Source organism: Notamacropus eugenii, chromosome 1 (assembly GCF_028372415.1).
Source record: "Notamacropus eugenii isolate mMacEug1 chromosome 1, mMacEug1.pri_v2, whole genome shotgun sequence".
In the NCBI taxonomy this organism is placed as follows: Eukaryota; Metazoa; Chordata; class Mammalia; order Diprotodontia; family Macropodidae; genus Notamacropus; species Notamacropus eugenii.
This window is the reverse complement of record NC_092872.1, coordinates 281,502,350-281,526,515: the sequence shown is the minus strand read 5'-3', so window position 1 is coordinate 281,526,515 and position 24,166 is coordinate 281,502,350. Positions and strand designations below refer to the sequence as shown.

The 24,166-nt window shown below is 47.6% G+C and overlaps 1 protein-coding gene across 9 annotated transcripts in view; it reads left to right on the top strand.

Moving 5' to 3' along the window:
- CTBP2 (C-terminal binding protein 2) overlaps window positions 1-24,166 on the top strand; it is a 171,841-nt gene that overhangs the window by 117,309 nt on the left and 30,366 nt on the right. For 8 of the 9 annotated variants that reach the window (XM_072629014.1, XM_072629013.1, XM_072629011.1 and 5 more), the window contains one exon: window positions 614-773. In XM_072629014.1, the coding sequence (XP_072485115.1) occupies window positions 716-773 (58 nt within the window). In that variant the 5' untranslated portion in view covers window positions 614-715. Of the gene's footprint in view, window positions 1-613; window positions 774-9,615; window positions 16,576-24,166 lie in introns of those variants that run through there. The other variant, XM_072629020.1, reaches the window with a different exon arrangement.

Below are 24,166 nucleotides of genomic sequence, written 5' to 3'. Positions count from 1 at the left end.
GGCTGTCTTGCTGTCGGACCCACTCTTCTGCCTGGCCTCTGCCTTGGCATCACCCAGCAGCCATGTCAAACTACAACTAAAAAGGGGGCCCCCAAGCTTGTAAAGGAGACGTGGTGCTTTTTTAATATTTGATGTTGGTTCTTCCTTTGGGGGTTTATTCAGATGATTTGTTTTCTCAACAGTTACCAAAAGGAGGGATGCTACAAAGGGACATGTAAAAGGGGACTTCTGGAGGAAGGTGGCCAGGCCCCATCATGGTGGCCGGCTGCTTGGTTTCTTTGATGGTGGCCCTTGGGTGGTTGGTTGACAGAGCTTTGGGAAGCAGCAGCTAGCTTTCCTGCCTCCGACCTCGGCCTCTGAGCATTAGTATCCATGTTTGTAGGTGATCTCTCAGAAATGATGTCTGAAGCAGCATCCCACTGCCCAGGGCCCAGATGCTCATTAACCACTTTTAGAAATGGTTGCATTTGGAGCTGTCTCTGATTACAAGGTAGAATGAGAAGCCTAGAAACCAGTGGCCGCACAGGCTGTCATTAGCGGACCTTTTATTTCTCGAGCCGGTGGTGAGCGGGCGGACGTGGTCTCAAAGGAGGATTCCTTCGTGTCATTGCAGGGTCTCCGGAGGCGTGATGCACGCAGGCTCCGGGGAGCATTCCTAAATCCCTAGTGGACTGCTTTGCCCTTGTAGCGAGAGCGTCACGACGTCCAGTCAAGAATGGCCCTTGTGGATAAGCACAAAGTCAAACGCCAGCGATTGGACAGAATTTGCGAAGGTGAGTCCTTTGAATGTACTTTAATAAAAGTTATGTGACTATGTCTTCTTGTCACTGAAGTGTAGCTTGCCAAGGAAAGAGACATCTGTGGGGCCTTGCCTGCCTGGGGAGGGTCAGGATCCTGGCCATTGGGCCTCTACTGTCTTCCATGCAGGGTAGAAGTAGAGCAGGTTTCTTTACTTCAAAAGCTGACCCTATTTTGTCCAGGTCCGACCCAAAACCCACCTTTCAGGTCCCACTCTTACTGCATGCCCAGACATACTCTCCCAAAGGAGAGCCAGGCAGCTCCCCTTGGCTCTCTGCCCACGCAGAACAGGCCATACATATCACAGACCCTCTTTTTTCCTGGCTTGTTTTCTCTGGGCTTGTGGGTCACTTCACAACATTTTTATGAGCAGTGGAAGAGTTGACCTGAGGTCTGACGCACATGTGACTCTGGGCACCCAAAGGGGCTTCCAGCCAGATGGTGGGGGGCTGTACCTCCCCCATTCATCACCTGATCTCACACATAAGCATGTTCTGCAGAGGCTGCACTGAAATTTTCTAATTATGCCAATAAATCCCCAGTGGATCAGTGGGTCCATGGGGCTGGGGCCACATTCTCTCCTTCCTCTCACTCAGTTCTTTCCCTCTGAATCTCCCTTTTCTGATGAGAACACAAATCCTTCTCTATGGGCAGTGACTCAAGGGGTCAGGGGCTGCCCATTCATTTTATAGACACAGAATCTGGGCCCCCTAAGGGCTGAGCTGAGAGACTCCCCGCACATCATTCTGCTGCTGGGGGGTAGACTCAGGATCTCAGGATTTGATTGGATAGATGCTTTGACCCTCTTGATTTTGTCAGACACCCATTTGGTCCATGAAGCTCACTAGTGGAATCTATACCCCAACACCATGAAAGGAAGCCTGGGTTCTCACCTCAGGCATATCTAGGATTGTTGGGGTCTGGGAAGTAACACTCTCATTTTATGGGTGGAGAAACTGAGACCCAGAGAAGGGGAGACTTGCGCCCTTCCTCTCATGAAGGTTCCTGTGACTTACCCTCCTGGTGCCTCAGTTTCTTTGTCCTGGACGTTCTTGGGTCCCTGGGCCCATCTGATTCTCCATGTCATGATGTTGGGCTCCTCTTGCCTCATCTAGCATTTCAATATGTGGCAGTTTCCTCCCTGCTCCCCTGGCTTTGGTGCCAGGACTCAGACATCTTCCCATTGAAAGCTTTCACCCGCCTATACCTTAGAGATGCCCCCGTGTCCTGTGGTCACCCCAAAATCTCTGTCTTCCCCCCAAATCTTTCCCATTGCCACTGCTGCCCTGCTCCTCCCCCAGTCTGGTGAGCAGCCAGTCCTTAGTGATTTTTCATCTGTTTTTCCCCTGTCCCCCTTCCTTAGGCCAGACCATGTTGAGACCATTGTAGCAGCATGCCAGCCAAGGAGAGCTTGGACCACTTGTACTCTGAGTTCCCATCATCCTCTAAATTTCCCTGAATCTAGGTTCTCGTTGTCATTGATTGGTGCCCATCTGATCTATCCTAATAGCCACGTGCGTGGGATGGCTTCTGTGACCTTGTAGGGAAGATAGGGAATATTGTTCCTGTGCCCATTTTATAGTTGAAAATAATGAGGCTTGAAAAGGATTTGCCCATGAGGATCTATTTAAGATGTGGAAAGTAATAAGTATTTATTAAGCACTTATTGTCTACCAGGCACATTGTTTACAGTTATTATCTCACTCAAGGTGGTACTTGTACCTTCTCACTTCTGCATCCTCATCTCTGAAATGATGCCTTTTATATGTAACAACCAGAATTATTTTCTCAAAATCATGCATTGCTTCTTAGTGGCTTCCTCTGTCCCTAGTCTACATTTCTGCAAGGGGACTCACCTTAACATTTGTTTATTGATGTGATGCATCATTCCAGTTCTGTTTGCCCAGCAATTCTGCAAATTCCAAGCCCTGGAACATTTTGTGTTTCCCCTAATAGCATATAAGTTCCTTGAGGACAAGGATCATTCATTTGTGTCTCTGTAGCCTCAGCACATAGTAGGTCCTCCACCAGTGTTTATCAATGGATTGTCTTAGTCAGAGTCTTTGTTTCCCTAGTGGATTGTAAGCTCCATGAGGACAGGGACATTTTCATCTGTGTCTTTGTATCCTCAGTGATCAGCACAGTCCTGGTCCCCGTTAGGGACTGAATGAAGGCTCCTTGATTGATTCTCTTAATCAAATTCTGTGTTTCCTCTTATAAGCTCTTTGAGGGAAGACTGGCTTCTTAAAAAATGTTTTGTTGAAACTAGTGGCTCCGTGCTGTCACTCCTCAGTAGAATCTTCCTTTGTAACAAAAAAGTAGAATCTGACAAACTAAGTCAATCCCTGGCTGGGCTTCCCCATCAGACCTGGGCAGTTGTGATGGGTCGGCCCAGGGCTCAGAATTCTGAAGCCTTTCCAAGTTGTTTTCTCTTGGGTTGTCATTGGGTTTAGTGTTGGTTCTCCTGGGTTTTTGGAGGGGCACTGTATTTTTTTTCCACCTTCATTTTGTTTGGATTTATTCCTATCTTCCCAGTTTCCTTACAATTCTGCCTGTCACAGTACTTCTCATCCTCCCATGTCTTTCATTCAGCAGTTAGTTCAACCATTCCCAGGGCTTGGTTTTTGTAGGTCACAGCTTTGGAGCTGGAAGGTGCCTTGGAGATAGTCCCAGTCCACCCCCCTCATTTAACAGCGACTTGTCCTTCCTCAAATTCCGGCATTTAGTGCCCTGCCCTACTTAATAAATGCTCCTTGGAGTGGCTGGAGGTCCCCAGCTCCTCCATGAAGCCAGGTGACTGAACTCCTCCCTAATTGTCTTTACTGCACTGATTCCACACCTAGCCTGTTCCTTCACTTTGTGATATTTTTATTTCCTGGTTGTTTGTCAGCCCCAGGGGATACAGTTCAGCTTTTCCAGCTGCCTAATTCACAGACCTGGAGGGAGCCGGAAAGGTCCCTTATAATACAAAGAAGGAAACTGAGGCCAGAAAGGGGGAAACAAGTTGCCCAAGGTCACATGAGTAGTGTCAGTAATGAGCTACCCTTCATTTCCATGAATACAAGCTTTGATGGCCAGTCCTAGCGATCAGTCCTTGGGTATTAGTGCGGAGCCACGGTGTGCTTCTGACCCACACAATGTCACTGAGACTCAGAACTCTTGAAAGGCATCAGGAAGGGGCTTTGAAGCTGACTTAAAAGGGCTGAGCCGTCCAAGTCCTGATTTCCATTTGTGTGTTTACCATCTCATTCCTTGTTTGCTGCTGTTTCTCGTGTTTCCAGCCCGTGGTGTATGTGTAAGAACTCAGGGATCAAAGGGAGCATTGACTCCCAAACACAGACCCTCATTTCCTCTAGAATTATTTTAATTTTCACATGTCACATGTAGTATTAGATGGTGTTACATCAGCTGCCTAGTAAAAACCTCTTGTAAATGCTACCAAAGGGGAGAGAATTCTCTGTTGCCTCGATTCAGAGGATGTGTGAATTACCTAGGATGTTATTTATCAGTTCTGATTATCAGCATGGTCAGAATCCCCCAGAACCTTCTGATACACCCCAGATTCAGGTCTGCCACATTTGGTTTTGTCAAAAATCCCTAATTGTTAACTGGAGATGAGTCTGTCACTCAGGATCATCCATTCCTGAGGCTGCTGAAGATGGAACTTAAAAAAAAAAACCAACAGTTTACTTTACCTGATTTTGGCTGAGTGTATGGGACCCAAGGATTACATCAACTGGGCCAAGCTAAGCCCCTTTTCTACCATAGCTCAAAGGGATCCTTTCATTTCTCCAAAAACACATATGGCAGCACCTCCTTCAAAATAAATGACGCTTTTAGCCATGGCTTAAAAGGTGACGGGTCTGTTTCCCATCACTGTTGTATAGAGAAGGTTTGGGGGACAGAGAATATAGGAAAGGATTTGGGGACCAAAGCCCATTGGAGCCAAGAAAGCAATAGCAAATTGTCCATTTTGCTTCAGAACCACTGAGTGATATTTACATCTAAGATTGGTGGGACTAAAAGAGATGATCTATTGAATTCTGCCAGTCTAGACTGGATGAATGAATGCCGTTTCCCTTGACTGGTTTATAAACCTCTGCTGTTTGTCCTTGAGAAAACTGACTTGGATACATGGATTGTTTCTAGAAAGTTGGCTTCCCTAGCTTGGAGGAATGTAGGTGGGGACCTGCTATTCACATTCTCAACATTTTTTACATTATTTTTCTTTTCATCCAGCAGGATATACTTCCCATGTAGGGGACCAAGAACAACATGCCAGCTTTATCATTGTGCATTGGAAGGTTTAATACTTTTTAAATGTCTGAGATACTGTCTCACTCTTCCCTAGAACAGACCTCCACCGCATCATTCCCAGGTGGTGTCCTGGTCACTCGATTCTTCTCTCCAATCTGTCCTAGCCATTGTCACCACTAAAGCGATAATCCTGAGACCCAGTGATCTTGTCCCTGCACTGCTTGGAAACCTCTTTTGGCTCCTTCCCATCTCCAAAATACAGGCTCCACAGCCCCAGCACACTCAGCCCTTTAAGCTTTGTCTCTAACCCTGCCTTTGTGCCAGAGCTCTCTTCATTCCCCCTCACACACTGCTTAGGATGACCAGGAAAATTGGGTTGCAAAGTTTAGTCCTGAAGAAGGAAGGGGATTTGGACAAAGATCTATGTTTCAAACATTCCAAGTCTCTTAGCCATGGGGGAATGCCCTTGGGACCCCATTCCCTCATCCCAGAGTGTGGGGCCCAGGGCCATTAAGGACTTCTGCCTTTTTTCCATTGGCTGCCAAAAGGCCCACCTGGTGTGAAAGGAAAGAAAGCCTCAGCGGAGGATCATTCCAGGCCAATAACCATGAGAGGGCCAGGTAGCAGTAGAACTTAGTAGGGTCAAAATCCTCCTGTGAGATTTCAAGTATAGAGGTTTTTTTCCCCCTTAAATAAAATATGGTCCTGAAATAAGTGTGTGTGTGTGTGTGTATACATATGTACAAACTCCTTTGTGGTAAGCAAAGTTGGAATCCTACAAGCATGAAAGAAACTGGAATATTCCCCCCAAGTCTGATGGGGGCCAGCAGCGTTAGTTACTAATTACCTCTGATAACTATCTTGAAATACCCCCCAAAACTTGTATTTTAAAAGTGGGATTTACAAGGTGGCTGGCTGTACCTCATAACGGCATGTTCCAATTAAGCAGTTATGTAGGCTTCCACTAATTAGGTGATTAGCTATAATCACATTAGTTCTGTAAATATACAATAGGCAACTACACATTACTTAAACCATGTAGACTGAACCCAGCGAGACGATGTGATTGTTCTGAAGAGAGCAGGAGTACCTGAAAGCGGAGCAGGGCCGGCCAGAAGTCGGGGTTCAGAAGAAAGCCATCATATCTGCCTTTGCGCCTGCTCCCTTTCCCCACAATCTGGTTCCTCTGTTGGATTTCCTCAGAGCAGGTCCCTGCTCTTGGCGTGTGCTGGAAGTGTGGGGGTGGGGAAACAGGAAGGGAGGCCCCTAAGAATGCGAGATTCTAATCCAGGAAATGACTTAGTGTGGGTGAGCTCTTCCAGTTTTCTGATTGCAGCCCCTCTTGCTCCTGGGCACTCTGTCTTTGGACGTGACTATGGCTAAAAGGGTCATTGAGCCTGACTGTGAGCGCCTCCATCCTGAGGAAGGCTGGATGCTGCCTGGCAGACATAAAGTCCCTCTCCTGTATTGGGGTCCTGTGGCAGGAAAGCCAGGGCAGGTCTCCACCTTCATTGTGGACTAGAGCACCCGTGGCCCAGCCCGGCCTTTTGGTCTGTTTGGAGGATCTGTAACTCCTATGGAGTGTGGACTTGGAAGAGTTTGGAATTGGAGGACCCGGGTTCAAATTCCAGCCCCAAGAGTAACTTAACTGTGTGTCACCTCAGAAAATCCTTGCACTTCTTCCCTCCTGATGTGAATGGATTCAGAACACATCATCTACAGCCCCTTCTAGCCCCAAACCCAAGACCCTTTTGATTTCTCCTTCACCCTAATGATTAACCAGAATGCTGCACTTTGTTGTGGGGTCCTCAAGGGTAACTTTCTCAAACACCGGAGCATGTCCTCTTAGATCCTGGTGGAGCATTGAAGCAAGAACCCAAGAAGGACTGCCCTTTTGTCTCGATTGTTTCCAAAACCCTTTGAACTTTCCTGATTTTATTTTTTCAGGCTCCAACCTTCAGTTTATATAAATGTGCTTTGGTCTTAGGAGACTGCCTCACTGTTACTGGCTAGGTTTAAATGCTTCTCTTTGGGGGAACTCTATAAGCCTGTTTTCTATATTCGCCTGGAAGGCTTTGTCTTGGCTTCAAAATTTCAAAACCTTCATTCTCTGCTGATGGGAGATCTCCATGGAGCGTGGCATCCTCCACAGTGTCAGGAACAGCTCTGAAATGGAAACGCATTCCGAGGATCAACAGGGGCTCAGGCACACCACTGCCCTGATGTCTTCCCAAGCTCATCGGTCCCTTGGGCTATGTCTTTCCCTTTTCTGATGGCTCAGGACGTTAGACCAGCTTGTTAGCAAGCTGTGGCTTGGAGTGATGTGTGCACCCAGGAGTGGGTGGTCCTTGAGGTCTCAAAGTCCTTAAGGTCTCCTCCAGGGTCACTTTGCCCGTTGAAGTAGAGCAGGGGCTTGTTTCAGGCTTAGGGACACAGGTGCCAAACGGGGTATATGGACCATTCGTGTGCACCATGACAGAAGGCTTTTGTATGAGTCCATCCACACTCTCGGCGTACCCATACCACCATCACTATTTCTGGCCCTTAGGAATTTGTGACAAGAATGAGCCGCAGAAGTTAGTGAGATTTACAAACTTCCCCCAGCCACCTCTAGGTTTCTGAGAGTCAGTCCTGGACAAATGTTTGACATCGTAGAGAAAATTCAGGACCTTTGCTTATACAAATCTGCTGGTGTGGTCCAGTTAAGCAATAGATGTTCCTGTCATCTTATAAAACTTAGAGAAATGGGTAGGGGCTTCACATACTCTGTCTTTTCTAACCCTTGTGAGCAGAAGCCTGGTGACATCAGGAGGGCTTTGTACTGTAATCTGAATACTGAAGCTTACCCTTTGTGTTACCTTGGATAAGTCATTTGAATATCTTTGAGCCTTAGGAACCTTGACTGTGAAGTTGTAGACACTGCTTTTTGATGGATGCACTTTCAGTCACATGGCCTTGATCTGTTGACTCAAGAGGTAGAAGTACAACCTTTTGATGAGCATCCCCATCCCAGGGGGTTGTGAGGGATGCATGGAATAATTATAAAGCACTTTGCAGACCTTAATGCCATGTAGAAGTGCTAGTTATCTGTACTTTGTCCATTGTAAAAGACTCTTTAGATGCCTTTTTCTGGGGAGCAGGAACAAAAAGACCTTTGCCTTTTCTCTCCCATGGTCTCCTCTCTGTTGGCCCCTGGGATACACCAGCCCCATCCAGGGGACTGGACCACATACCCTCCCCAGATGAGTGAGGGGTCACTGGCTTTCATCCTAGCTTTATTTCTCATCTCTAGGGAACCTCATCCAGCCTACTGATGCGCTCAAAAGATGCCGGGGCCTTGGTCCTTTCCATCTGCCCCATCACTGAAATGTGTGTGGGACTTCCCTAATTAGACTGTGTACATCAGAGCAGGTCAGGTCTGCCCTTGTATATCTCATCAGGAGTCCCCTTTACCAGGGAGGTAGCGGGGATAGTTTAGAAAACAGAAACAAAGTCAGTGAGTGGTTATGAGGGAGATACCTCATCGGTGTGCCAGGAGGTTAGAATCAATTTCTCTCTTCTCTCTCTGTCACCATGTATCCAGCCTGTGCTTGGCGCTTCAGTAAATGCTATTCATTAATGATGCAAAATTTGAGGAGGGAAGTGATTGTTTTTGCTAGAAGGGTGAGATAAGGCATCACGAATGGGGTTCTGTATGAATTTGGACTTGGCGGTGGAGAGGGATTTCAGCAGATAGACAGAGATAGAATCTGGGGAGGGGGGATCCATTTCAGACATCCAGCATGGTATGAGCAGAGGGATGACTGGGGTTTGGGGGTCACCGTGTTGGCTTCCCCTACCACCATTGCTACAACAGCCTGCTGTGGGCATCCTGGCCACTGACCTGGAAAGGAGCTCGTGCAGTTTGGCTTTGGGGAAGTTGACCCTCCTCCAAAAGAACAGGTTCATTGTTCATTCTTTTCCCCAAAACCCAAACACTATAGCGGACATCTTGGTCAAGACAACATTAAGAAGTTAATGGTCATCCAAGAAATAATAATGTAGAAAAGAGGTACAGATGGCACGTGACTAGGGTGAGGATGGAGAAGTTCATGTCACCATAAACCCCTCAAACGGTTCCTGATCCCAGACGTTGCAGTGGCAGACAAAACCAAATCGACAGATTTGTCCGTGTTTGTTTCTTTTTGTCTCTGGCCAAATCGGGCAGGCGGACTTTGGTTATTCCTGGAGGAAGAAGAAGATTAGCTAAGATTTGAAATACTTAGTAAATAATTGTAAATAAAATGACCAACATAAAAAAAAGAACGACATTCCTATAGCTCTGCGTGTGAGGTTTGCCAAGTACTTAACTGACATCAGTTTCATTTGAATGGTTTCTGAAAGGAAAGATAGCATTCTGTTTAAGTGCTGCTGGTCACTGGGGGAGGTCAGGGGCTTGGATTGGAGGAAAGACCATTGCTGAGGCCAGTTTGAAGGTCACCAGTGTCCTTGGAGAGGTTTCAGGAGTGCAGCAGCAAAAGTGAGTCAAGTGCATTTCTGCATCTCCTAAATGGCCTGCCATGTGTATTGGACATAGTAGGTGTCTGATGCATGCACTTTCAGTGAAATCTTCTGTTTCCTCTTGTTTAATGTTTAGCATATGGTCTCTTTCATGTGTTACAAAGTAAGACTGCTGTTTGCCTTGACAGTCTCCAGAATGGACGGTGCCTTCATTGTGTAGGTAGCGTACTTCTTTGGAAAACAAACAAACAAAGGGAGAGTATGCTTTTCCTGTTGCCCGAGATTTTAAGATCGCACGCAGTGTGGGCACCATGAGACCTTTTTCCCTTGGAGCAGAATCTCTCCACCTTTCAGATCCTATCACTGGCCACCTGCCACTGCTTCCTGAACATTGAAATCTGCAGAGTTGTTGCTGGCTGACCCTGGAGGGGTAGACACAGTCACTGAAGTGGTTGAGAGAGTTCTTATCCCAAAGGGAAGCATTGATTTGAAAGGATCTCCCATGGTGCACTTGTCCGTCTGGGTGTGGGGAGGGGAGGAGAGGAGAGTCAGGGAACCGCAAGGCACACTTGTGTTTGTGCTTCTTTCTGAACAGACTTCACTCACGGGGTCCTCAGAAGTGGGTCTCCCCGTAGCCAGACCTTTTTTTTCCATAGGATAATTTAAGCCTGGGGATACTAGGTCCTCCTATGTTAACATAGTAGTGTGACCCAAATTTCCATGAAACTTGGAAAAGTATTTACCTTAAAAAGCAGTCTTCGAAGTGTTCCATAGTACACCCCTTATGATTTCACTTTAAGCCCAGCACCATGCCACATGCTAGGGAGAAAAACAAATAGCCCTCAACCAGGGGCATTGGACAAATACCCATAAGTCAAGCCTTAGTCATTGGGGAGATCAGGAAGTACCTTGGGTGGAAGGTGGCCCCTGAGCTGTGCCCTGGAAGGAGACATGCATTCTGTGCATTGGAAGCAGTTTGTAAAAACATACAATGGACAAGAGAGAGAATGTCCACCTATTGGGATCAGTGGCCATGCATCCCAAACTCTGGAAGCTTGGTGGAAGGGTATTTTGCTCCTGGGACTTGTAAATCTAAGTGAACTTTGGAGTCTCTGTTGTTCTGAGTCCTCTACTTTCTCTAGAGACACAAGAAAAATTGTGATGACCACCTTTATGCCCTATCCTTGTCTTCCCTTGAATTTGGGTGGATCCAGCATGGCTGTGAATCTCTGATTTTGTGCCCATCCCAGGGTTCCCAGTGAATTTCTTGGCACGTCCCCAACGTCAGTTGACTCAGCCCCAGCTGCAGGTTTGGCTGAACATGGCTGCCTGGCAAGCCCCCCAGTGCTAGAACTATTGAACACTCGGCGAATCCTAACCAACTGGGTTTGGGTTAGGATGCTTAGCCTTGGTATTCTAGTGTGTGTTGGAGTCCTCAAGCCTCCAAGCTCGGGTTGGAAATCGGTAAAAGCCAGTGGCTCTGATCCAAGAGCTGAGTGCTTTCAGATGCTCTGCTGGGCCTTTGATTAGTGAAAATGATTCCTGTAGAATTCAGCTAATTTTCCCTTTGTCCTCATCCAATTTAGAAGAAGAGACAGCTTTAAAGCAGCTCCTCCATGCTCGTCGGTCTCTCTTTTTTTTTTAACCGTTTCTGAATTTTTTTCCCTCTTCCTCTAGTTGGGGTAAGCAAAGAGGCTATTTCTCCAGGGCATGTGGGGGATTCAAAAAAACAAGAACAGGCTGGATTCTGTATTTAGCAAATTCTTAGAATTGAATCTCTGAGGACAACAAAGGGCTGTCTGCACGGCTCGGACACGCTTGGGCTAAGAAGCGCTTGCATCTGCGTCACAGCCACTCCTGCCCTTCCTGCCACTGGGGAGGCCAGGGAGCCCCAGCCAGCCCAAATACCTTCAGGCTCCCACCCAGAGATGGACCTCTGGGAAAGGCTATGAGTGCACGTGTGCTCAAAGTTAGATTTCATGAGTTTCCCTTGGGAGATTCTGCCCACAGGAAAACAAGTGGCATTTTGTCTCATTTATTAAGTGCCAACTGAGTACAAGGTATTGTGCTAAGCACCGGTGATACAGCATCCTCCCTGCTCCTCAAGAAGCCTAAGTTTATGATAAACTGACCCACAAGCATCGATTACGTGCCAATTGTGTAGCAAACGCAGATATTGCTAGATATTGGTGATGCAAAGACAAAAATGAAACAGGTTCTTCCCACGAGGAGTCTCTAATCTATTGGAAATGAAGTATTCAGTCTGTCAGCCAGCAGACATTTATGATCAGTTGTGTGCCTGGCACTATGTACGGTGCATTTGGTTAGTCAGGGCGCAACTCAAACTTTCACCAGCGTTATCCCGACACATTGCGGCAGCAGTGGTTTGTGAGGCAGGGGCCGATGTGGCACCTGTACTGGGAGCTGCAGCAATGAGGGAAAATTCACCTCGGCCATATCTTGAGCCCGAAAGCTAGACGGAAATCCTAGATAATTCTAATGAGGATATTATCAATAATAACCCTACTTCCATAGCACTGATTGTGCACTAAGCACCTAACTGCTAGGGGCAGTCCTTGCCCCTAGCCCGTAGGCCAGGATATGCTCCGACCTAGGAGGTAAACCAGGGTTTCTTCACAGCAAATCAGTTGCTGAGCATTCCTTCATTGGGTATTTATTAAGCATCTACTATGTGCCGGGCGGGTAGCATGTAGTGGGCGCTCTTGTTATTGGAGCTGATAGAAATATGTGGCTTTTGTTTAGCATCTCGCAGCTTTCAAAGTGCTTTGATTCATTGCCTCCTGATAACAACTCTGTGAGGTGGGTCATTCAGTCAGTAAGCTTGGAACACCTACTACGTGCTGGGAACTGCTACAAATGCTGGGATAGATAATATCGTCCCCATCTTGGGTAGCTGAGATTGATTCACTGAAGTTGCTCTGCTAGTATTTGGCCAAGGAGAGATCTGAACCTGGGTTTTCCTGAGTCCTTCAAGGTTCCACTTCCATCCAGTGTAGAACACACCTTCCTCCTCTCTCTCCACTATGTTCTTTATTGGTTCGATCCAGCAGAAGAGGGAAGCAAAGGGGTGGGTAAAAGTTGAGAGAGAAAGAGAGAAAAGAGAGATTGGTTAGATGTAAGGAAAGTTAGCTATAAATTAAAGAGCCTGCAGTAGGAGAGGCTGCCTTCATGGACCTTGTGAGATCCTGCCCCACCCCCGCCTCCTTCTTTGAGGATCTCCCATCAGACAATGGATGGCCACATTCTCATGAGATGTAAGATTAGGGTTCAGGTTGGATATCAGACCTGAAGCCAAGTCAAGAAGCACTCACTGTGCTCTAAGCCATATGTCACATGCTGTGCATTTTATAAACCTTCCCACCTGATATTCCCTGATCCTCCCCCCCTCCCACCAGTAGACAGGCCCAGGTGATTGAAGGCAGATTCTCTCTCCAAATCCTCTGGGTTTGCTCTTGATGGATCCTAGGAAGGGATGATCTGCAGTTTTTTTTTTAAATACCATATTGGAAGGGATTTTTGACTTTGGGGCATTAACCAATGAAAGGCTTTTTGTGGCTGACCATGTGACATGGTGAGCATTTGGGTCAGAGCAAGGGGCCAAGGCATCAGGGCCATCAGCAGGTGTCGGCATTAATGAGCTTTAACAGATCAGCGGGTCCAGTGCGCAATCTGACCCGCTCTCGGCCATTGCAAGACTCAGGGCGATGCTGTTCATTCTGGAGCATTTTAAGGTGGAAAAATTCTCACCTGTCTCACACGAGTGTGAATCAACATGATCCAGATTCGGCTCGCCGTCTCCCGAGGGCTGTGGTGCATATGGGTGGTCCTCTTCATTGCTTCCAACCACAGACACATACCCCATTCACCTCAGAAAAACTCTGAGTATTAAATGATGGTTAAGTGAACAGTGACTTTGTGACCATGGCGAGCATGCCTGAGCCACAGGGTCAGGTGAGGATGTTGGAGGAGCCACTGCAGGTGGAAGGCCATTTTCTTGAAACAAAACAACAAAGCAGGAGTGCTTTATCTCGAAAGAATTTATGCTTTACAAAATTTGCTCCTCTTTGACATGTTATTAATTAGAATCCAGAAGCAAAGGTAAAGTCACAGGTCCTCCCCAGAGCCTGCTTTTATGGATTTGCCTCCGAACCTTGTCTATCCACAGGCAGGATTTCTTTATCTAAAGAAGCCAGGAGCCTGTGCAGAATCAGAGAATGGTGGAAGGGTGCAAGATCACCCAAGATGGGAAGCATCCTTTCTTTGCCTAAAAGCATGGAAAGGGAAGTGGGATGCAGAAGGAGCGCTGTCCATCCTCCCTCTCCCCCGACCTTTCCTAGGGTCTGAGAATTCCCAATCCCGATGATGCTTCCTCCCTAGAAGGTTGTTTCTTAGGTCAACAAGGAAAAGACGTTTGGGTGGGTTTTGTTGTGGTTGTTTTGAAATAGAACCGGGTGGAGACGGGGGAAGAGAACTTTTCTGGAGTAAATGAGCCATTCACAGCAGATCATCCCCCTCCTCCCCAACTCCAGCTCATTTCCATTCTCCTTTGGTTTGTGGGGTACCTTGTGTCTGCCTGTTACCATTTCATTTGTTGTGTCCAGTGGATTAACATATCAGGGGGGATTAGGATGGAACGGACTTAGAAGCCAGCCTTTTTATTTCCCCTGTCCTTGAAAATGGGACAGACTATCCTGAAAGGGCTGTGGCAAGGATGGGGGGCAAGGGTAGGGAGCACCCGAGGAGGCGGAGGCAGGGCTGCCTGCGTTCCATGAGAAAGTGATTGCTGACAGAATTCCGAGGTCTGCATGGGTGGGAGCTGCCGCCTTGCTCAGCGGCCTAATTCCGTGCAGTGTCACATGGAACAAAGCTTTTCAGGCTTTCTTTAGCTCTTAATCCCCAGTTGGTTCTGCCCCGAGCCCTGTGAGCCAGTGCCAGCCTGGACTGGAGGAAGGGATAACTGGGCCGGATTAAGTCGGCCCACCGCTTTCTGGGGCTGAATGAAACAGAAAAGATCTTTCACCGATGCCGAGGGGAAGAGGCAGAGTTACCAGGAGCTCTCTCTGTTTTGTCTACTAAAGTTTCAGAGAATTAATAATTCAGGAAATACTTTGAAACACAAAACCACCAGTGGGTCTCCACTGCCATCTCGGAGGGCTTCACGGGCAGACTGGTCTTCTTTGGACGTATGTAATTGAAGATTCATAAGGGAAGCATCCTACCCACCCTCCTCTGCAAACATTGTTCCTTCTCTGATGCCGGTCCCAAACAAGCCTGTCAGCATCAGTCGTTCTCAGAGCTGGGATGCTGCCGGCTGGTATGATGGCAGTTGGGGAAATGATAGTGCCCTGGATTACCCAAGACCATCCCCTGGCAGAAGGAACTCTCTGACTCCCGGTGGTGAGCATGTGTGGTACGAGCAGCCTGGCCCTCAGGGCCCTGAGCTCATGATGCATGGAGGGCTCGAGCTGAGACAAGAACCATACCTGTACCAGGAAGCTGTGTTTGCTGCAGGTCCCCCAAGAAAGAGTTCTGCTCCTGAATTTCTCTATTACGACAGCAGGCAGGTAACAATGTCTGGACGGAGCCCTCAGCCCTCACAGGACTTCTACGGTGACCCCTCCTTAGCAGCAGGTAGATCCCCTAAAGAGCCTCCCTACTTTAGGGAACAAACGGTTAACAAACCAGGGCTGAATTATGGGATACCCGGAAGCCGATTGGCATGGGATCAGATACAAGGTCAGTCACCTGCCACTCATGAAGCCAGTCGCCTTTACCGAGATCCAGGGGGGAAAACGATCCCCGAGGGCCAGAGAATACGGAGCCACGACGCCTCCTTCACCAGGTATGGAGCCGAACCTCCTCCCATGAGGTACAGGGCAGAGGTACCGGCCTATCCCAGCCGGCCCCTCCTGAATGATGTTGGTGTGAGGCCCCTTGAGCCCCCTCCCGTTGCCAGGCAGACAGCGCCAACGTGCTTAGTGGTTGACCCCAGTCTGCCCACTGTGGCCGAGGGGAATCTGGGGCTCTCAGCAGGCCCCATGAGCCGCAGCTATGGTCCGGCCCAGGAAGCCCTCAATTCCAAGGTGGCATATGAGACTTATGAGCCCAGCGTGGCCCCTTCACAGGCCCCAACGTCTGGGCAGGACAGCAAGAGGAACGTGGACCCTGAGTTCTTGGTCCTTCTGAAGACGGAAGGCCTGTCTGAGAGCACCATTAGTGCCTTACTTCAGCAGGGGTTTGATTGTGCCAATGTGTTGGCTATGATGGAGGAGAACGATATCAAATCTGTGGCCCCCAACCTGGGTCAGGCACGTGTCCTCTCCCGTCTGGCCAGTCACTGCCAGGTTGAGTTGCAAGGCCGAAAGGGCCCCTCATCACGCTCCAGGACCCGGTCCAACAGCTTCAGCCATCCAAGTGATCCTCTGCCCAGCCACTACTTGGGACAGCCTGGCCCAGGCACCATGGTGGGTGGCAACCCTGTCCAGCACCAGTCCATTTTTCCACAGCATGTTGTGTCATCCCGCTCAGAACTGACTCGGAGACCCTCTAGTGCACCATCTCAGCACCTTCTAGAGACAGCCACCTATTCTGCTGCTGGCATGACCCATCCAAATGCTCATTTCCCAACAAACCCAGGATACAGTTCTCCTGTGCCATGCACCATGAATGCTCGCTTGGGACCATCTTACTCCCCCCAGGCTGGGATAGCTATGACCACCACGGTACAGAACAGTGTTCACCCCAGTCCCAAGACTGCCTACTCCACTGCCTACACAGTGCCCATGGAGCTCATGAAGCGGGACCGGACTGCTGCCATGTCTCCTCTGCACAGCCCCCACAGTAGCCCCCAGCTGCTGAGAAAACCCAGCGCCCCGACGGATGCCAGCCTGCCACCCGCAGCCAGCCAGAGCCTCCACACACCTCACTCTCCATATCAGAAGGTGGCCAGGCGCACTGGAGCCCCCATCATCGTCTCCACCATGATCTCACCTGAGCAAAGTAATTGTCTGAGCTCCTTAGTTTAGTGGGGTCTGTAGGGCAGGGTCCAGGGTTGTCTCATAGCTGTCCTTGGTTTGTTGTTTTTGAGTGATCTGTATCCCAGGTGGTTTGTCTATCCATGCTCAGGCAGTAAGCCTTGACCATTGGGCTACCCCAATCCTTAGACTGAGGGCACTTTCGGCTAGCTTAGCTTATTCTGGCCAAGGAGGTATTTTTAAATGAGAGCATGATGAGCCCACGTGGGTTCCTACAGTCATGAGTCTTGGGCTGATGGGGTGGGAGAAGTCATTGTGTCCAGTACCTTTGTTTTATACATGAGGGAAGAGGACCAGGGAGATGCTGACATTCCGGGTTTTACCAGGGAGCTTGCCCCAAGCCAGGGGGTCTCGGCATGGATCCAGCTTTAGAGGGAGGTGGCGGTGAGGCTTTGAAAGGCTGATTGGGGGATTTGTCCCGATACATCTGTCTATCCATCTGTAACTGGGCTTCCTAAAGGGAACTCCATTCTTGCTCTGCTCTGAACCTGATTGATACCATGGGGTTTTCCTCTCCTTCAAAAGTCCTTTGGACTTTGGGTAAAAGAAATAGTCTTTTATCTGCCGCCTCCTCACAGAATTTCCAGGCGTGTGGTCTGTTCCTGGCACAGGGTGGTAGGATGTGAGCCATTAGTGAAGTGGGTTTGTACTTAAATCAGTGATTGTCCCCTTTTAATGCCCATGAGCTAAATTAAGGGAAATGTGGGGATGTGTTCCAGATATTGGTTTAATGTTTTAAAGTATCTGGTCAGGCACCAGGCTGGGGAGAACAAGTGTACCAACTAGCAATTTTCAGCTAAAAACCTGTTCCCCGGAGACATTGGCCATAGTTATTTTGCGGTTGGATAAGACATCTTGTCCTTGACATGGAGACCGCCTCTGAACACCATTGGGCACAAGCCCATAATGGGGTTCTTCTGCCTCCCGGCTCCATGAGGAAATGGTGGTCCAACCAAGATGACCAATGGAAGCCAGAAACAGAGGCCTGTCTCTCTGGCCATCCCCTTCCTCCCCCCTCACTCACAGGTACCATTCAGGGGACAGGCATGGTCTTTTCTTCTCATATCCAGAAAACAACCACAGCTTGGAGGTTGTTGGGAAATTCCAAAGATAGACAAACCGAGACATTGGGGAGTAGCTACTAAATCTGCCCCCAGCCTGAAGAGGAAAAAGGGGGGTGCTCTGTCTTTGCTCTGAAGGTGAATCTATTTTGTCTGCACTAAATGTGAGTGGTGGAATCTCAGGTTGAAACACAATCACGGATAGGTGTCTCCAGGGTACCTTCACCATCACTTGTTACCATACTTTAAAAAATGAATCTGTTGGGTTGGGTTGGATTTCAGGGAAGGGGTTGCCTTTTGTCATATGGACGACATTGGGGCTCTTTTCTCTGTTGGGGCTTTGGTTCTGATTTGTTACTTTATTTTTTATCTGTCTGGTTCCACCATTGATTTTTTTTTTTGGCCCATATGTGACCAGAATCTCCTGTGATTTCTGGGGGTCCTTCCTGTGCCCCCCTGTCCTTCACAAGCCAGACATGCTTTCTTTCCAGCCGGCTCATTTGCATGAGGACCACATTTGTTGCTGTAGCGATCTCATCTGATAATGGCCAGCTTGCAAAGCGGATCTGAAAACATATTCCTTAATTATGTGTTGCTAGGCGACGGGAAGGTTTGGTCATAATCACAGGAAGATTATCTCCTCATTGAAGTCACTGAAAGGTTTAGCTAAAGTAGGACCTGCAAAATTGCCTTAATTTTTTTTTTAATTTGATGCTACCTTCCCACAAACATGAGCCAGCCGCCTCTTTTTTGTTTCCCATTTAATTTGAAGGGTGGCGGTCAGTCAGGATACATTATGACAGACCAAGGGATGTGGGTTTTCATCTTTGTTTCCTGGCTCTATATCAATTTCAAGGAATTTCATACAATTAGAATAGGAAGCTCATCAGAGAATAAATCAATTTCTCTGTCAAATAAACCATCAGTAGCACTTTTCAACCCAGTGCCCGCTCACTAATCCAGACAGACGCTGCCACCACCTTCACTCCCTAAGAAAGCCTCTGACTTCCTTGGTAGTGCCCATCTCTCCCAAGAGTGACTAGAGTATCAGGGTCACCTCCACCCCTGCCTGGAGCAACAGTTCAGAAATGGCGTTGCTTTCTCTCCATCCCCATTCGTACAAGGAGGGGCTTTTAGAGGCCAGGCCAAGATCTCTGTGCCCTCTAGGTCCCTGAGGGGATGTGAGATGGAGCTGCCCTTAAATCCCAGCCAGCTCAGGGACCTCCATGACCTGTCCTCCTGCTGCAGAGGGCTGGTACTGCCTCCAGGCTGACTTTAATGCTGATGTTCTGAAGGAACTGGCTGCAGTTTGGCTACTTCTCTTTGTTTTGGGGTCAGAGACGAATCAGACTAATGTTGTGCCTTGTTGAGGAGGATAATCCCACCAGGTCTGGAGGAACCTGCAAGATCATGGAGTCTTAGGCCAGAAAACAGAGTCACCATATCTTGGCAGTAGGCAGTGCCATAGGACTCAGCAACCTTTACCAAGGAATTTTATTTTGCATCTTTAATAAAATTTCTGTGTTCTTTGTGGGCTCATGAGCACTTGTCCTTATTTTGTTCCTTAAATAAAAAACGTAGACATTGGTCTTTCACTGGTGCAGGGACCACCTCCAGGGAAAGCAGCAGTTTCCCCAAAGCACATTCTGCAGAGGTTGGCATCTCATTGCAGCCAGTGTGGACAGGAGAACTGAAGGAACGTTGCTCACCGGGTCCTCAGTTGTCTCTCTTTACTTCTCAGATGGCCCTAACTGATTTTTGGCCATCGTAGCAAAGGGCCTTTGTGGCCGTGGTCCCACAGAAGGAGCCTAGAGCCCATCTCCCAGCAAACAGAGGTGTCCATGACCCATTTAAAATTGTGTGAAGCCCACCCATAGCTCAGGGGACTCTGGTGGAGATGTCTCTGACTTTTTCCTTTGGCATTTGGATTTTTTTTCATTTTTTAGCACTCTGCTGAAGCAGCCAGATACATGGTTCATGTATACGTGTACACAGGCTGGTGTAGATGGGCAAGGCTGGTGTCTTGACCGTTCCTCTGCATCTTCAGGTGGACAGGAGTCCTTACCTGATGTCAGGCTGACAGTGGGAGGGAGGCCATTCATTTAAAGTCATTTCCGAGGCTCCCATCTTCATGGAATAAAGTTACCTTGGTACTGTTCTCTGATGCATTAGACTAAATTCCAACTCCAGTTGGAGAACACCCAGGGTCCCCTTTCAACTCTGCCCCTCCCCAGTCCCCACTCAGGCTGTCACTTTAGAACTGCCTTTTACTGTTGAGGTCTGATTCTCCAGCATTTGTCTATTGAGCACCTACTGCAGACAGGCCAGCTCCCCTCAGTCTTCATCCACATGGAGCTTATACTTTCCTGAGGACAGACCACATGGTACCCCAGCTGTACTCCTTGGTAGGACTCCCATGGATGTTGCTTTTTTTTAAAGCTTTCCAGTAGGAAAATAGAACTCCCCAGAAGTCATCTAATTCAAGCCCCTCCTTTTTAAAAAAATTTATTTTAAGTTTTCAACAATCATTTCCACAAAAGTTTGAGTTCCAAATTTTCTTCCCATCTATCCCCTCCCCCCACCCCAAAATGCCAAGCATTCTAATTACCCCTACCACCAATCTGCCAGCCCTTCTAACATCCCTTCCTTCCCTTAGCCTCATCTCTTCTTTTGTTCTGTAGGGCAAGATAAATTTCTATATCCCATTACCTGTATTTCTTATTTCCCAGCTGTATACAAGAACAATACTCAACAGTTATTCCTAAAACTTTGAGTTCCAACTTCTCTTCCATCCTCCCTCCCTCCCCACCCATCCCCATTGGTAAGGCAAGCAATTCAATATAGGATATATATGTGTAGTTTTGTAAATGACTTCCATAATAATCATGTTGTGTAAGACTAACTTTATTTCCCTCCATCCTATCCTGCCCCTATTTCTTCTTTCTTTTGACCTTGTCCCTCCCCAAGAGTGTTGACTTCTAATTGGTCCCTCCTCCCATTGCCCTCTTTTCCATCATCCCTCCCATCCTGCTTATCCCCTTCTTTCCCACTTTCCTGTATTGTAAGATAGGTTTCATACCTAAATGAGTGTGCATTTTATTCCTTCCTTGAGTCAAATGTGATGAGAGTAAGCTTCATGTTTTCCCTCTCACCTCCCCCCTTTTCCTCACCATTGAAAAGTCTTTTTCTTGCCTCTTTTATGAGAGATAATTTGCCCCATTCCATTTCTCCCTTTCTCCTCCAAATATATTCTTCTCTCATCCCTTAATTTTATTTTTTTTTAAGATATGATCCCTTCCTATTCAACTCACCCTGTACTCTCTATCTGTGTGTGTGTGTGTGTGTGTGTTTATGTAATCCCACCAACTATCCAGATACTGAAAAAAGTTTCAAGAGTTACAAATATTGTCTTTCCAGGTAGGAATGTAGACAGTTCAACTTTAGTGAGTCCCTTATGATTTCTCTTTCCTGTTTACCTTTTCATGCTTCTCTTGATTCTTGTGTTTGAAAGTCAGATTTTCTTTTCAGCTCTGGTCTTTTCATCAAGAATGCTTGAAAGTTTTCTATTTCATTAAAGACCATTTTTTTCCCCTGAAGTATCATACTCAGTTTTGCTGGGTAGGTGATTCTTGGTTTAGTCCTAGTTCCTTTGACTTCAGAAATATCATATTCCATGCCCTTCGATCCCTTAATGTAGAAGCTGCTAGATCTTGTGTTATCCTGATTGTATTTCCACAATACTTGAATTGTTTCTTTCTAGCTGCTTGCAATATTTTCTCCTTTACCAGAGAACTCTGGAATTTGGCCACATTCCTAGGAGTTTCTCTTTTTGGATCTCTTTCAGGGGGTGATCTGTGGATTCTTTCAGTATTTATTTTGCTTTCTGGTTCTAGAATATCAGGGCAGTTTTCCTTGATAATTTCATGAAAGATGATGTCTAGGCTCTTTGTTTGATCATGGCTTTCAGGTAGTCCCATAATTTTTAAATTGTCTCTCCTGGATCTATTTTCCAGGTCAGTTGTTTTTCCAATGAGATATTTCACATTATCTTCCATTTTTCATTCTTTGGGTTTTGTTTTGTGATTTCTTGGCTTCCCATAAAGTCATTAGCCTCCATCTGTTCCCTTCTAATTTTGAAAGAACTATTTTCTTCAGTGAGCTTTTGAACCTCCTTTTCCATTTGGCTAATTCTGCTTTTCAAAACATTCTTCTCCTCATTGGCTTTTTGAACCTCTTTTGCCAATTGAGTTAGCCTATTTTTCAAGGTGTTATTTTCTTCAGCATTTTTTTGGGTCTCCTTTAGCAAGGTGTTGACCTGCTTTTCTTGATTTTCTTGCATCTCTCTCATTTCTCTTCCCAAATTTTCCTCCACCTCTCTTACTTGATTTTCAAAATTCTTTTTGAGCTCTTCCATGGCCTGAGCCCATTGAATATTTATTTTGGGTGTTTGGGATACAGAAGCCTTGACTTCTATGTCTTTCCCTGATGGTAAGCATTGTTCTTTCTCATCCAAAAGGATGGGAGAAGATATCTGTTCTCCAAGAAACTTTCTATAGTCTTATTTTTTTTCCCCTTTTTTGGGCACTTTCCCAACCAGTTACTTGACTCTTGGGTCCTTTGCCAAGAGTAGGGTATACTCTGGGGATCTGTAAGATCTCAGTTCCTCCAAGGTGGCACAATCAAGCATGTACACCGGTCTGGGAGCAACAAGAAACTTTTGTGCCTAGAATCTGAGTAGTAGTTTCCTCTCCACAACCATCTGGCCTCCAGTTCCACCAAGCCAGGACTAGGGGCTAAGATTCAGATAAACTGCTCAATTCCCCCAAGAGCATTAGGTGGGGGCAGGGCCTCCACACAGGGCTGAGGTAAGGATCAGCTGCTCAGATCCCCCAGGGGCTTCACCAATGGATGTGGGCTGCTGTGGGAGCTACTGCCACCTGATGTGGCCTCTGCCATTGCTGCCTGAGGCCGGAGCTATGGGAAGACCCTGCTCCCTTCTAGGCCAGCTGAAAAACCCTCTCACTGACCTTTGGTGCCTCTGGGTTGAGGGATCTGCAAACCACTGCTACTGCCACTGGGGATTCCGCCCCTGAGGCCTGCTCGGGTCTTCTTCCTGGCACCGTGCCATGCGACCAAGGCTGGGCAGGGCTCTGCTCCACGTCTGGTGTGACAGATCTTTCCCGTTGGCCTTTCAGGTCACCCTAGGCTGGAAATCTCCTCCCCTCTGTTGTTCTGTGGCTTCTGCTACTTTAGAATTTGTTGAGAGTCATTCTTTACAGGTATTTTATGGACTGTGGGGGAAGAGCTAGTGTATGTGTGTCTTTCTACTCTGCCATCTTGGCTTCGCCCCTCAAACCCTTCCTTTTACAGCTGGGGAAACTGAGGCCATACATTGGCCACATGATCCATGAGTAGTTTGATCCCTCCTCATTATAGTTGCTGTTTCTGCACCACATTCAAGTTTGTCCAAAGCTGATGATGACAGTGTGAGATGGAAGTGACCCCAGGCTGGGCTCAGATGCCAAAGCATGGTCCCTGTTTATAAAAAGTGGCCGTTTCTCTAGCGCTTCATCTGAGTAAGGAGTCAGGTCCACCTCTCCCGGGTGCCAGCCCTGGGTCTAGATCCCAGACAAGCCAGGCTCAGATGTTCTTCCCAACTTGGTGGAAAGGAGGGGTAGCGAACAGGGCTCAATGAACTGAAGTGGAAGGTGGCTTTTCTGTGAAATGTTAGCTATTCCACAGAGGTCGGGGGATTTATTGGAAGATTCTTTGTTGTTGTGGAATCTAGAGCTTGGAGAAGGTAAGGCACCACTGAAGATGACAGTATAGGTAAGGGAGCAGTGTGAGCCAAGCCCAGAGGCTGGCGGTATTGGGGTTTTGGAAGCGCGTGTGACTGACAGCTTGGAGCATGACAGAAGCCTAGGGTTAAGTAAGTAGCCAGAGATGAGGATGGAAAGGTACAAGGGAGCCATGGGTAGGATCCCATCATAAGCATTTATGAAGTTCCTACTGTGTACTGGTCATGATAGTGGGTGCTAAGGATACAGAACTTAAAAAAAAGACACAATCCCTGTTCTCACAAAAATAGCTTGTGTGTATGTAGTGCCCATTTGTGGAAGATACAGCCTTCCATCCCACAAGTATGCACTGAGCCTCCTCAGCCCCCAAGGTGTGTGACTCGGGCCACCCCTTCCAGGAGGATCCACCTTTATACAAGAATTGCTTGTTCCAGGCCTGGGAAATCTTCAGTGTGGTGAGCTCCCTTCCCCAGCACTGATTGGCACCTGCTTGGCATCAAGGAAATGCAGTTATGAAATCCTGTCTCTAACACACTGAGGGCTGAGACTACAGCTCTGGCCTGGGGCAGGGGTGGGGGTGAGGCTGCAGCCCGGAGATTTCACTTTTCAGTACCAAGAAGAGTTTTCCCCTCTGTAAGATGAAGAGGCCCCCATTCCTTCTGTGGAACAGGTTTGGGTTTGGATGGGTTCCATGCCT